This window comes from Ascaphus truei, chromosome 12, assembly GCF_040206685.1.
Source record: "Ascaphus truei isolate aAscTru1 chromosome 12, aAscTru1.hap1, whole genome shotgun sequence".
Classification (NCBI taxonomy): domain Eukaryota; kingdom Metazoa; phylum Chordata; class Amphibia; order Anura; family Ascaphidae; genus Ascaphus; species Ascaphus truei.
In genome coordinates, this window is record NC_134494.1 from 50466739 (window position 1) to 50481849 (window position 15111).

At 49.0% G+C, this 15111-nt stretch overlaps 2 protein-coding genes across 9 annotated transcripts in view; both read left to right on the top strand.

Annotated features, from left to right (window-relative positions):
• Nucleotides 1–3883, top strand: part of GTF2H1 (general transcription factor IIH subunit 1) — a 29354-nt gene extending 25471 nt beyond the window's left edge. For all 3 annotated transcript variants that reach the window (XM_075567688.1, XM_075567687.1, XM_075567689.1), the window contains exons 14-15: nucleotides 1069–1161; nucleotides 2249–3883. In XM_075567688.1, coding sequence (XP_075423803.1) covers nucleotides 1069–1161; nucleotides 2249–2335 — 180 coding nt within the window. In that variant the 3' untranslated portion in view covers nucleotides 2336–3883. The remainder of the gene's footprint in view (nucleotides 1–1068; nucleotides 1162–2248) is intronic.
• An 8265-nt stretch (nucleotides 3884–12148) lies between these two features.
• Nucleotides 12149–15111, top strand: part of HPS5 (HPS5 biogenesis of lysosomal organelles complex 2 subunit 2) — a 43155-nt gene continuing 40192 nt past the window's right edge. For 2 of the 6 annotated variants that reach the window (XM_075567679.1, XM_075567686.1), the window contains exon 1: nucleotides 13515–13593. The gene's annotated coding sequence lies outside the window, so the exon portion shown is untranslated. The other 4 variants (XM_075567682.1, XM_075567680.1, XM_075567681.1 and 1 more) reach the window with 4 other exon arrangements.

Genomic DNA, 15111 nt, shown 5'->3' on the forward strand with positions numbered 1-15111 from the left:
GTATCACCCTTGCCACCGGCACAGCCTTTGTATCTGCCATTAGAATGTGTATTAACTGTATGCAGCCAAAAGGAGAAGAGACGGGGGCAGGGCAGGGCTGGGGTGTGGCTTCCTGTGCTGCCCCGATGTATTGCTTCAAGCCACACAGGGAACTTGGGAGCACATGATCTGCAGCTGAATGATGTGATTATTGGATTTCCCCACCCATGTGAAGCTGATGGAGTCGACTACTCCTGGTTTGGTGGCAGAGGGCATGGGGTGCTGGTAGGGTGTCATGTGGTACTGTTGGGGGTCAGTTAAAGAATCTGTAGGTTGCCGTCTTCTCCTTGAAAACAGAAACTTTTTTTTTTTTGGTAACAATTTTTTTATTGGACACGTTCACATATTAATGTACATACAGAAATGTCCATAACATTTCAACTCAATACAATCAGGTAGTGACCAATAACATTTTCCCGTTTTCTATAGGGGGAAAGAGAAAGAGGGGGGGGGGGAAGAGAGGGGGGGGACGGAAGGAGACAAACAAGTGGGGGGGGGGGTGGGAAATGGATGGATAGGTGGGGGGGGGAAATGGATGGATAGGTGGGGGGGGGTGGGAAATGGATGGATAGGTGGGGTGGGGGGGTGTTCGGCCAGAGGCTTCCTTGATACTCTCTCCTGGGGTCAGGGGGGTACTAAAGGTCCAGAAGGTTGACCTTTTTGGGCTTTATCTGACAACAGAAGCTTTTTAAGGCGTGTGTGTTGGATTGGATCAGAAGTTAAGAGTGACACACTTTGCTCATTTGCCTGTCATTACCCAGAATCCCGTGCTGCAGTGCAAGCACTGTTTGCTAAACGATAATGGGGAAAAGACAGGTTTGCAGACCTGTCTGAGACATGTGAATGCACCACAAGTGGAATTTTTATTTACTGTAGGGTGGAGGGCTTTTGTCACTTCTTTTACCCACCATATGTCTTTTAATGTCAGATCACGTTCTTATTCATTTCCCCCCCCCCCCCCCCCCTTTTTTTTTTTTTTTTTTTTTTTACTTCCTTGAAAATAACATCAAATTTCTTTGTTGTTTTTAGGTTGTTAAAATGAAGAGTAACTTGGAAAGGTTCCAGGTTACAAAACTCTGCCCATTCCAAGAGAAGATACGGATGCAGTACCTAAGCACAAACGTAAGCAGTGTAACGCTATATATATCGCTCATTCCTATTTGCTGTGTATGGGAGAGAACCAGACGGGGTTAGGTTATGGTGGGTACAGTGACCAAAATCCTCCATGGTACCGTAAAGAAAAGATAATCGTGCTTGACAGGGGCACCCCATCTATTTTATCTCAAGTCTCAAACGTAATGCAGTGTCTGACTCCTTTTCTGCTGAGTCTAAACGGCTAGCATCAATGTCCTGAACACACTTATAAACAAGCACTCTCAATATGGAGATCTGCCCATGTCCGAGACCTCTCTTCTAGCAAAGCAAACCCTGCACTCTTCAACGTAGCAGAGACTAAAGAATGAGATCGGCTGTCCCACTTTCTGAAGGTTAAATGTTACAGGAATAGGGTTTTTCTAGTGATCGTCACTACCTTGAAAATGGGTTGATTTGTTTAAGTCCCAGCGTCCTAGTCATAGAGAGAGTGTGTGTGTGTGTGTGTGTGTGTGTGTGTGTGTGTGTGTGTGTGTGTGTGTGTGTGTGTGTGTGTGTGTGTGTGTGTGAAAATTGGAATCAAAATGCATTATTGCCTCGTTCTGTCAACACACTATAAAAAATAATGTATATCTTTGTGCATGTAGCTCTATATGGGGATTTAGACACCTGAATATTGAACTTAAAATGTGCATTCTAGTGTGACTGGAATTTAGGATAGCTACTGTACATGTATTTTATTCAGGCTTCATTTATTTAATTTAAAGTATGTAAAACGTGTGTTTTAAAGAAGCAGACCATGCCACAATAGATAACGTAGCGGATTCCTATTCGCCTGTGTGATGCAGAAAATTGAAACCACCATTTTGTTTCCCATGAAGGGGACCGTACTGGCGCTATCTTACCTGTAAATATCTAGGGAGCCAGGGTTCCCCTCTGCTCCCCATCAATGTTGGGGTGATAAAGGGTGGGTGCGGAGAGTAAAGCAGAGGGATCTGCTCCTTTTGTAGGCTGCCAGTCTAAAATGTTCCCTTCAAGGGCATTAAAATGGCGCATGGAAATGTTCCAATGGCGTTTTTTGCTCTAGTGACGTCTCTCTCGATATCTTGTCTCCCAGCTCACGAGTCACCTAGAAGAAATGTTACAGACGGCTTACACTAAGATTCACACGTGGCAGTCCAGGCGTATGATCAAGAAGACGTGAAGCTTCACCTTGACGTGAGGAAACCTGCGAAGCGCGTGCCGGGCATCCAACCTGGCAGAGGTGCAGAGGGCACAGACAGAGCAGCGTCACCGTCTCCTGGCGCTGACCTTCCACAGAACTTTTTTTTTTTGAGGGGGGGGCCAGAGCAGACGCTAAACATCACACTACATGTGATGAACTACATATGAACCAAAACTGAAAAAAGGGGGCGAGAATAGCATAAGACACTGTTTACTGCAGTCACTCAGGAACTGCTTTCATTTTTTTTTTCTTGTACTTTATATGGAGCTGCTTTAAAAGTAACTTTGTGAAGGGTACACGTAGAAAAGCTATTTTTGTGGGGTGGGGTTTTTTTTGTGTTTTTCTTTTTAAAGATTTCTGGCACAGGGTATAAAACTGAAAACGTGTTGTTTTTTTCCCCCGTTGGATCCAGGTTTGAGTTCTGGGTTCCAGGTTGTACTTGTTTAAATAGGGTTTTAAATAATAATAATAATTAATAAAAAGTTAATAAATGTGACAGATTTTTATAGAAATGAACATATTTGACTTTGATGATTCGAAGACTCCGAGATGGCCAGCGGTTGAAATTCTTCTTGTTTTGTTGTTGCTCTGTGATTCCCAAAGAAACGTGGACATTTTGCCCTGACGGAGTGGTAACTTTTTCTAGCAGTTTTTGTTCTCTCTTAATGCCCATGCTGTATACCCCAGTTGTGCTCAGAGAAAAGCAATTGTGCACTGTTGGCTCCTTTCATGATGGAAAGTCAAGAAAAAGAGACCATAAGGTTTGTGAACACCTACATCATGTCTCCTCCTCCTTACCAGAAAATATTAACCCTTAAGGTAGCTTTCCACTCTTCAGATGACTGTTACGCTATTCTCAGCGATTTGATAATCATTGGAAACTGAGCGGTGTAAATGCAAAAACAGAAGTCATTAAGGCTGTTAAGACCTTTTAATGCTATTTAGGGGCTTGTTCTTCATCAGCCGAAGCGGCCAATCAGGTCAGTAGTCAATGGGGAATTTTGGACGATAATTGCCTCATTGTCAGTCCGTGCCATAATCTGTTCCAGTTTGTATCCTATACATACTCTAAGAATGTCTTCTATTACAAACAACTCTGATACAAGTAAAGGTGTTTTATAGATGCAGAATAATTCATATCTCCCTGCGTTTCTTTTTGGCAAACCTGGTCATTATCTATGCAGATATACATTTGGAATGAGAGTTTGGACACAAGGTTTTTGCTTTCAGCAAGATACTGTATCACAGATTCTTGGCATGTTCCCTCTGTGCAGATACGTCTATTTCCAGCCAGCACCTCTTGTACCCTTTCATGGTTGTTTGATGCCTGGTTTTATTGGTGTGGATGGGTATGGTAATGGAAGACGTCCGTTACAAAGGACTGATGTAATCGTATGGTCCTGGTGGGCATCGGTCACTTGAATTGCAAAGAAGCTTAAAATAATTACGCTGCTGACTTTAAATGGTTCTCACTGATTATTTTTTTTATATATATATATATAAAATGAATAAAATGACTCCTAAATACCTGGTGTGGCCTGTATTTTTGCATGCGTTTTGAATGGATGTTCAACTTCCTACAGAGTAGTGCGCCAATGTAGCAGACTTACCCCCTTTATTACCCCGTTTAGGTGGAATATGTAGTGACGTTCTGTGCCAGCCCTACCAGTGGATCCAACGGAAACTGTAATATTCTTTGTTATATCAGGATACGTTGCATCAGCTGGACAAACAATGAAGCCTGCTGTGTCTGTAGGAAGAGTTCACAAATAAGTGTGTGTGTGTGTGTGTGTGTGTGGCATTGTGAAGGACCTAGGATTTCTCATTTCCTTTTCTCAAATGTGTTGGGAGCAGAAAAAAAAGTGGTTGAACAATTATGTTCAACATACAATTCATTCGTGCCCTTTCAGTGTTCCGTTAGTCAATCCATGCCGTTCAAAAACATTATATATATATATATACTTTCCTGTGGAGGGTTTTTGTCACTTTTTTTACTCACCATAACTTAACTCAGTATTATTATTATATATATATATATAATTTATTTATTTATTTGAAGTAGGGGGTCTCAGGAGCTGAACCCTGTTAATTCCAGCTCCGGGACCCCCTGCTTCAATTCTATATAAAAGAGAGAGAAAACCGGCATGGATTGGCTAACGGAGCACTGAAAGAGCGTCGGGGGCGTACTTCCGGAGTAGGGAGCACTGAAAGAGCGTCGGGGCGTACTTCCGGAGTAGGGAGCACTGAAAGAGCGTCGGGGCGTACTTCCGGAGTAGGGAGCACTGAAAGAGCGTCGGGGCGTACTTCCGGAGTAGGGAGCACTGAAAGAGCGTCGGGGGCGTACTTCCGGAGTAGGGAGCACTGAAAGAGCGTCGGGGGCGTACTTCCGGAGTAGGGAGCACTGAAAGAGCGTCGGGGGCGTACTTCCGGAGTAGGGAGCACTGAAAGAGCGTCGGGGGCGTACTTCCGGAGTAGGGAGCACTGAAAGAGCGTCGGGGGCGTACTTCCGGAGTAGGGAGCACTGAAAGAGCGTCGGGGGCGTACTTCCGGAGTAGGGAGCACTGAAAGAGCGTCGGGGGCGTACTTCCGGAGTAGGGAGCACTGAAAGAGCGTCGGGGGCGTACTTCCGGAGTAGGGAGCACTGAAAGAGCGTCGGGGGCGTACTTCCGGAGTAGGGAGCACTGAAAGAGCGTCGGGGGCGTACTTCCGGAGTAGGGAGCACTGAAAGAGCGTCGGGGGCGTACTTCCGGAGTAGGGAGCACTGAAAGAGCGTCGGGGGCGTACTTCCGGAGTAGGGAGCACTGAAAGAGCGTCGGGGCGTACTTCCGGAGTAGGGAGCACTGAAAGAGCGTCGGGGGCGTACTTCCGGAGTAGGGAGCACTGAAAGAGCGTCGGGGCGTACTTCCGGAGTAGGGAGCACTGAAAGAGCGTCGGGGGCGTACTTCCGGAGTAGGGAGCACTGAAAGAGCGTCGGGGCGTACTTCCGGAGTAGGGAGCACTGAAAGAGCGTCGGGGGCGTACTTCCGGAGTAGGGAGCACTGAAAGAGCGTCGGGGGCGTACTTCCGGAGTAGGGAGCACTGAAGGAGCGTCGGGGGCGTACTTCCGGAGTAGGGAGCACTGAAAGAGCGTCGGGGGCGTACTTCCGGAGTAGGGAGCACTGAAAGAGCGTCGGGGGCGTACTTCCGGAGTAGGGAGCACTGAAAGAGCGTCGGGGGCGTACTTCCGGAGTAGGGAGCACTGAAAGAGCGTCGGGGGCGTACTTCCGGAGTAGGGAGCACTGAGAGAGCGTCGGGGGCGTACTTCCGGAGTAGGGAGCACTGAAAGAGCGTCGGGGGCGTACTTCCGGAGTAGGGAGCACTGAAAGAGCGTCGGGGGCGTACTTCCGGAGTAGGGAGCACTGAAGGAGCGTCGGGGGCGTACTTCCGGAGTAGGGAGCACTGAAAGAGCGTCGGGGGCGTACTTCCGGAGTAGGGAGCACTGAAAGAGCGTCGGGGGCGTACTTCCGGAGTAGGGAGCACTGAAGGAGCGTCGGGGGCGTACTTCCGGAGTAGGGAGCACTGAAAGAGCGTCGGGGGCGTACTTCCGGAGTAGGGAGCACTGAAGGAGCGTCGGGGGCGTACTTCCGGAGTAGGGAGCACTGAGAGAGCGTCGGGGCGTACTTCCGGAGTAGGGAGCACTGAGAGAGCGTCGGGGGCGTACTTCCGGAGTAGGGAGCACTGAAGGAGCGTCGGGGGCGTACTTCCGGAGTAGGGAGCACTGAGAGAGCGTCGGGGGCGTACTTCCGGAGTAGAAGCTGCTCGCCGCTCCAGGGAGCACATGGTGGATTTTCAAAGCTCCCGCGTCCTGTGGGCCAATAGGAAGGTGTTACGCCACCAGGTGAGGCTTCCTATTGGCCCATGTGACGCGGGACCTTAAACTGCAGAGAAATGCCAGCATCCCCTTCGGAGGCACGTATCTCTGCAAGCAGGGGTTCCCTGCAGCTTAAATGAATGGGGTATGGCTCTGGGGACCCCCTGCTAAGAACATATGTAAAAAAAAACTGCATGGATTGCTTCTTTTAAAGTAGTGTAGGACATCACTCCAGGGGCAGAGGTCCGATTTCCTTTATCCCCAGGCTCATATGGACTTGTGCCACCAGTCTCTCATCATGGAGCTTGATCCCCTCCAACACTTACACCCATTGACCGCCATCCCTTTCCTAGCCTATGTTTATAACTCCTCGTAGTCTATGTGCTTCTCCCCTATGTTGGCTCTTATTTTGCCCAGCAGATGCTTCATAACCTCTTCCATGTACTTTGGTTTCATGAATCTGGGGAGTAATGTGAGGGGTGGGTGACAGGTTCTGTGAAGAGTCGCTGGGTGGAAGTTGTGCAATGGACTATGCCCCACAAATGTGGGAGTTGGCATTGCATGGTTTACAGACAATATTCAAATATTGCACACCACAGAGAGTACAAAATATCAGGAGACAAGATTAGTAGAACCTGGTGTATATATTTCTTATGTTGTATTAGGTTTCTCACTGCCCCATAGCTCTGGCATGACCTTACCCACAATATCCGACCAACACCCTCTCACTCCTTAAAAGACACCGAAGGATATGGGTAACTCCGTTGGCCAATACTATACATCTCATATCCATTTACCATGACCCCTTGCAGACGCCCTTACCATAACCACCTGCTGTCTAAGTTCTCCCTGTTTACCACTTAGATTGTAAGCTCTTCGGGGCAGGGGTGCCTTTTCCTAATATCTACTTTTATTTATTAAGTGATCCCGTTATGTCACGTGTCATACTGTTTTATAGAACTATGCATCTACATAGCTCTTTACATCAATAACCCCCCCCCTTGCCCAATGCATACAATAACCCCCCACCCGTAGCCCGATACATACAATAGCCCCCTTTCCCTCCACTGCATACAGCAAATCCTCCCTTTCCCCCAATGTATACAATAACCTCCCCCCCCCCACCCCCAAAAAAATACATACCTGTGGTGGAGGCCTCCGTTGCCACACTAAAACTAAGGGTGGATGCCACCCGGGAATCAGGCCCAACTTCTGCCATGCATGGAGGTAGGCCTTTAGTGAAGGCCCCGGGCCACAGTGGGGGAGTTGGGGCCCAGCAGCCAGACTAGATTGATGGACCTGACACAAGTTCCAGTGCCTACCAGGTCCCCACGCAGCCACTAGGATTGGCTCTCCACTCCCTCCCCCCCCCCCCCCCCATATTGGCAGAACTTATATATAGACATATTAATGTAGGTAAATGGTTGGTGGTTAGGAGCATATGGCAGTGGTCACTAGCCACGGAACTAAAACCGACACGGCCAGGTATGATCTCCTGGGTGTCGTTACTAGCCAACAAGCTGTACTCTGGGACACGGTACAGGAAGGACAAGGTGAGGAGGCACCAGGCACTTAAATAAAAATAAAAAAACTCTTATTGCAACCATTTTAATGTAACAACAACTTTTCTGGAGGGATTCCCACGACAGAAACACTGACTGAGTGTTGGAGAAAATGATTTACGTTCGGGTAAAGTGACCAGGTGGACATTCTTGATGTCGCTAAAGGAGTAATAGGGTCTTCTTCATTCAGGTCTGCTCTATGCCAACGTTCCAATGACCCCAGTTTGCCCTCTTGGTAAGTTTACATCGGTTGCGGGGACCTCCCTTTTGTAACCTAACCCAGGAGCGAACTCCTACAAGGTGGGACTCCCCGCAGTCTGAGGGGTTCACCTTCAGATGGCCACAATGATTTCATCTGAACCACAATCCAAAGCAAGTGAAGTCACATTCAGAACATGAAATACCCCAAGTTCAACACCGCTTACTAGCACAACCCTGCTTCATTTCTGATTCTCATTTACCAGTATGTTATAAACTCTCCAGTCTGTTGTAACACCCCCCCCCCCCCCCCCATGGGGATTACCGTGGCCTTAAGGGGTTAACTGTGTGGGCCCACTCAGAACAACGCCCTTTCCCCATAACATGGTACCGAGGTGACTCAGCAGGTGTTCTTTCTCCCTGTCTCTCGCCAGATCCCACGAGGAGGAGTAGTGGGATCTTACTGTGAATAGTGTAAATATGTTCATATTGTTTTATAAAGAGGTACCTGGTTAGGTAGCATCCCACAGAGTTGAACCACCATTTGGGGTTCATGGAGAGGCAGCCTATGCCCAGAGGGGACTCAACAGGCCATACTCCTGCTGCATAGTCGAACCAGCGCCACCCGAGGTTCCATAGCTGGCCTCACTCCAAGCTGCCACAACGTGGTACGAAGTGCCTGAAGGGGGCCCCCTTATCCCTGGCAGAGGGAGATTAGCAACAGGCCCCATATGGAATGGAGTTCTACCGAAATTACCCCAAAGAGGGCTCCCGCAGGTAGCCAAGGGAATCAAGCCTCGATGCCTCCCTAGCGGGCCGAGATAGTGGCAGCCAGGAAAGTAGGTTAAGACAGCATCAGGAAGAATGCAGTTATGTCTATACCAAGCTCCCAATGTATATGGATGTAACCAATAAAACAGCTGTGGAATGCAGGGCCACCGAAGGAGGGACAATCAGGACGCCTGTCCCAGTGGGTAAAGGGGACCCCCTCTGTCTCTCTTCCCCCTCTCACACTCTTGCTCCTCTAGCTCACCTCTTTCCCCCCTCAATCCCTAACCCTGTCTGCCCCCTCCCTCTCCCGACAGGGTCCCCACAGTGCACCGGGGTGGAAGGAGTTAATAAGGGAGGTCCCTGCTCCTTTAATTTGTCCTGAATAAATTGAATTGAGTGGTTGAATAAATAAATTTCCTAGCGCCCTTCATTGCTATATCCTCGCCCAACAGCACGAATCCAGCACCCTGACAAGGTAACCCCATCTGAGAGAGCAAAGATAAGACGCATTGATGTAAACTCACCCGGACCCGGGCAGGGAGAGTTACACTGTGTATTGCACAGTACAGTTACAGTCCTATGCTATGCGCTTACACATACAATGGCATGAGAAGGATTGTAAAAAATACTTTCATTAATCTGGTAATTCTTCCCAGGGAAAACCGGGACGTCTGTCCTTTTATTTTAAGAAACTGTTCGGCATTTATTGTAACGGTATGTTCTTGTAATAATCTTTTTATGTAATCTAAGCACTGTCTTTTTGTATATTGAAGCCAAACTTTAATAAGTATCGCTTTGAGCTCTGAATGAACTGTTGCATGCTTTGTAGAGTATTTACATTTTCTGACACATTTTGCTACAACAGATTTTTGTGTGTTACGTGCATAGTTTTTTTTTCTATAATAAACAGGGACCTGAGACTGGCAGATAGAGTTTATTTGCATAGTTTTTGGATGGTGGCAACGTGTAGATATGATTTGCAATTGAGTAAGGGGTTAATATGAACTCATTGAAAGTACCTTGCGTAGGAGAAAGGCGAGTTGGCTGGAGTAACCATGTATATTAACCCTGGTTGCATATCTCAGCCACATGCTCACAAGTTTGCTGTTCGTGACAGATGGTATATAGGGACGGATTGAGGGGAGATATTGTTCATGTGAGGGACCTTTGCGGTGTACAGCAGGGCCCCGCTTCTCGGCGATCCGCTGATACAGCGGCACCGAGAAGGGGGCCGCCATGTTGAATTTGAAATCGCGCATGCGCAGAACGGGTGGGTGCGCCCGGCGCGCAAGCGCAGACCGCAGGTTGCGCGTGCAGCGTATAGATCGCACATGCGCAGAACGGCGAAAATGCCGGTTTGCGCATGCACAGCACTGAAAATCGCCGGATCCGCTTTCCGGCGATTTTCACTATACGCAGGGCCTCTGGAACGGAACCCGCCGTATACCCGGGACCCTGCCGTATTAACCTTTATCCCATATGCAGGTCACGTCCTCACAGGTGTGAGCGTACGTTACACGCACATTATAAAAATTTCACTTTTTTTTTTTAGCATGTTCTTGTATAGCGCTGCTAGTTGTACGCAGCGCTTTCAGAGACATTTTGCAGGCACAGGGCCCTGCCCCGTGGAGCTTACAATCTATGTTTTTGGTGCCTGAGGCACAGGGAGATAAAGTGACTTGCCCAAGGTCACAAGGAGCCGACACCCGGAATTGAACCAGGTTCCCCTGCTTTACTCTCTGAGCCGCAAGAAAAGAATAAGAAACCTGGCCCAGGGAGCTTACAATCTAGGGTATATAGCACACAATAGAAATGTAACATATGCTTCTTTTGAGTGGCAGAAGGCAAATGGTTTAGTGAGATAGCGATCTCTTTAAAGTCAGGAAATACACATTATTGACAGTGCTGGGTATTGCAGGGGGCTCTGTTTTGTTTTCTGGGTAACCCCCCCCCCCCCCTTCTGCTTCTAATGCACCCCACACACTGGAGGGGCTGAAGGGGTTAATGGGCAGAGGATGCTGTAAAAAGATAACATATCACTGGTAGCCCCTTTACCGGCAAAATATTCATTATTCACCCCCAGAGATGCCTGCACAGCCCAGTGTTAACCTGTTCAATGCCAGAGATGCCTGCACAGCCCAGTGTTAACCTGTTCAATGCCAGAGATGCCTGCACAGCCCAGTGTTAACCTGTTCAATGCCAGAGATGCCTGCACAGCCCAGTGTTAACCTGTTCAATGCCAGAGATGCCTGCACAGCAGTGTTAACCTGTTCACCCCCAGAGATGCCTGCACAGCCCAGTGTTAACCTGTTCAATGCCAGAGATGCCTGCACAGCACAGTGTTAACCTGTTCAATGCCAGAGATGCCTGCACAGCACAGTGTTAACCTGTTCAATGCCAGAGATGCCTGCACAGCACAGTGTTAACCTGTTCACCCCCAGAGATGCCTGCACAGCACAGTGTTAACCTGTTCACCCCCAGAGATGCCAGCACAGCACAGTGTTAACCTGTTCAATGCCAGAGATGCCTGCACAGCAGTGTTAACCTGTTCAATGCCAGAGATTCCTGCACAGCCCAGTGTTAACCTGTTCAATGCCAGAGATGCCTGCACAGCACAGTGTTAACCTGTTCAATGCCAGAGATGCCTGCACAGCACAGTGTTAACCTGTTCAATGCCAGAGATGCCTGCACAGCACAGTGTTAACCTGTTCAATGCCAGAGATGCCTGCACAGCACAGTGTTAACCTGTTCACCCCCAGAGATGCTTGCACAGCACAGTGTTAACCTGTTCAATGCCAGAGATGCCTGCACAGCCCAGTGTTAACCTGTTCAATGCCAGAGATGCCTGCACAGCCCAGTGGTAACCTGTTCAATGCCAGAGACGCCTGCACAGCACAGTGTTAACCTGTTCACCCCCAGAGATGCCTGCACAGCACAGTGTTAACCTGTTCACCCCCAGAGATGCCTGCACAGCACAGTATTAACCTGTTCACCCCCAGAGATGCCTGCACAGCACAGTGTTAACCTGTTCAATGCTAGAGATGCCTGCACAGCCCAGTGTTAACCTGTTCAATGCCAGAGATGCCTGCACAGCCCAGTGTTAACCTGTTCAATGCCAGAGACGCCTGCACAGCACAGTGTTAACCTGTTCACCCGCAGAGATGCCTGCACAGCACAGTGTTAACCTGTTCACCCCCAGAGATGCCTGCACAGCACAGTGTTAACCTGTTCAATGCCATAGATGCCTGCACAGCACAGTGTTAACCTGTTCAATGCCAAAGATGCCTCCAGCATATTTCTTTGCAGTGCACTGCAGACCTCTCCTAGTAGCGAAAGGGTTAAGTGACCTTTATTCCTGGGTGTCAGCTCCCCCCCCCTCACCCTCCCCCCGGTACACAGTTATTTCCAGCTGATAACCGACCACGGATTGTGACGGAACAGAAGGGGCCGTCTCGCCGCGACCAAGTCTCCGTCGGCATTCGGCCCCAGGAGGACTCTCCGCCGCCGGCCGCTTCAGCAAGGTAAATTCATTTAGCGGTGAGGGAAGGGAGTAAAGGGTTAAGGATTTAGGGAATGGGGTTAAGGTTTTAGGGAATGGGGTTAAGGTTTTAGGGAATGGGGTTAAGGATTTTAGGGTAAGGGTATCTTTAGTACTAGGGGTTAAGATTATGGGTTTTCAGGGTAAAGTTAGGATTTACCTTGACGGCGAAAGGTCCCGGTGGCGAGACGAGCAGCGGCTAAACGCCGATTTGGTCCCGTCCTAGACCGGGTTGTGACGCCCTTTAATGGACCAACATAACCGTAGAAGTTTTTCTCGTGCACGAGCAGTTTATGCACCAGAAAACCTTGTGGGTGCACAAGAAGGTATCACAACCTGCAAAGTGTCTGACACAAAGCCCCTCCCACTGCCTGCTATGCCCCTCCCACTGCCTGCTATGCCCCGCCCACTGCCTGCTATGCCCCGCCCACGGCCTGATGCTCAGCATCTGCACCAGCCCCTCCCACTGCCTGCTATGCCCCGCCCACTGCCTGCTATGCCCCGCCCAATGCCTGCTATGCCCCGCCCACGGCCTGATGCTCAGCATCTGCACCAGCCCCTCCCACTGCCTGCTATGCCCCGCCCACTGCCTGCTATGCCCCGCCCACGGCCTGATGCTCAGCATCTGCACCAGCCCCTCCCACTGCCTGCTATGCCCCGCCCACTGCCTGCTATGCCCCGCCCACTGCCTGATGCTCAGCATCTGCACCAGCCGCACGTGACACTCTGAGCTCCCAGGGAGCCTGCATTGTGACACTTCCCCGCTGCTCAGCGCAGCAAGCCAATCACAGCTCCCCTTTCATTTGGGCAAGCATCCTGCGTCCAATCAAACCGGCCCTCTCAGCCTGTGTCTGAAAGCAATCAGCTGGGCATTTAAATGCCAGTTTTGGCTGCAGCCTCCAGTTCCAGGAAGGAGACCGGGGCGGAATAATGCACAGAGGGGTGAGTACCGGGGCGGAATAATGCACAGAGAGGGGTGAGTACCGGGGCGGAATAATGCACAGAGAGGGAAGTGAGTACCGGGGCGGAATAATGCACAGAGAGGGGTGAGTACCGGGGCGGAATAATGCACAGAGAGGGGTGAGTACCGGGGCGGAATAATGCACAGAGAGGGGTGAGTACCGGGGCGGAATAATGCACAGAGAGGGGTGAGTACCGGGGCGGAATAATGCACAGAGAGGGGTGAGTACCGGGGCGGAATAATGCGCAGAGAGGGGTGAGTACCGGGGCGGAATAATGCACAGAGAGGGGTGAGTACCGGGGCGGAATAATGCACAGAGGGAAGTGAGTACCGGGGCGGAATAATGCACAGAGAGGGGTGAGTACCGGGGCGAATAATGCACAGAGAGGGGTGAGTACCGGGTGCAAATAGCTTACCTTGGACCAGCTGCCCCAAAAGAGCTTGCATTCTACTATTGTGTTCTGGAAGTAGCGTTGTACAGTGAGTCCCATGTTAATCAGTGGCGGCGAGTGTCGGATAACGCATTCCGGCGTCGGATAACGCATTGCGGCGTCGTAAAACGACCCACAGGGTTACATTGTAAAGCGTTGGATATGCCATTCGTTGTACAGTGAAACGTGGGATAATGAGGACCACCTGTACTTGTCTTACGTGAACATAAGCCGTGTTATATATAACACACTGTCTTGCACTTGAGTACTTTAATACTCATACTAAAATACACATTGGTATGGAGATCTGTGTAGATTGAATCGGATCTAAAAGGCGATCCTTTAGAGAAGGTTCACGATTGCAGAGGACAAGCTCACAGTGTAACATTGCCATCGTCCTTTTTTTTTTTTATTACCATTTATTTGACGTTTCTATAAACAAATACTATAACTCAAGGCATCATTTGTACTCCATAATTGACGAAGGTAATGCAAGGTTATATTTTTGTAGTATTTAAACCTAAAACCGCAGCTCACTCCTAGGGGAATTTTTTTGTCAATAATAATAATAGCATGTTCTTGTATAGGGCTTTACAGAGACATTTTGCAGGCACAGGTCCCTGCCCCGTGGAGCTTACAATCTATGTTTTTGGTGCCTGAGGCACAGGGAGATAAAGTGACTTGCCCAAGGTCACACAGAGCTGACACTGGGAATTGAACCAGGCTCCCCTGCAGCAATCTCAGTGTCAGTCAGTGTCTTTACTCACTGAGCCACTCCTTCCTAAAGTGTGTGTGTGTGTGTGTGTGTGTGTGTGTGTGTGTGTGTGTGTGTGTGTGTGTGTGTGTGTGTGTGTGTGTGTGTGTGTGTGTGTGTGTGTGTGTGTGTGTGTGTGTGTGTGTGTGTGTGTGTGTGTGTGTGTGTGTGTGTGTGTGTGTGTGTGTGTGTGTGTGTGTGTGTGTGTGTGTGTGTGTGTGTGTGTGTGTGTGTGTGTGTGTGTGTGTGTGTGTGTGTGTGTGTGTGTGTGTGTGTGTGTGTGTGGCAGTGCTCCATGAGTGACCATAAAGAAATGAGATTTAAGGAGCAGATTGGTTTCACTTTGCACAGGGACTTTCTTACAGTGCGAAATGTAAATAAAAGTTGATCTTCTTATGGGTCGCAGAAGACTTTTTAAAACCTTCTTCTTCTTTTTCTTTCTTTCCTTTTTTTTTTTTTTTTTTTTTTTAATAAACTTAAACTGGTTTCAACAATCTCTGTAGCCTCGATATTAACACCTCGAGTGCCAGAGAGATCTGCAATAGGAAACAGAATGCAGTTTGTGGTTAAGAGAAAGTTAGGCCAGCTTGGGACGTGTGTGCGGGTTCAGCGGAACTGCACCTGTTTTCTGTATCTTTGTTCCATCGGAACTCGTTACAATAGATATTTAGATATAGATATTTATTTCAC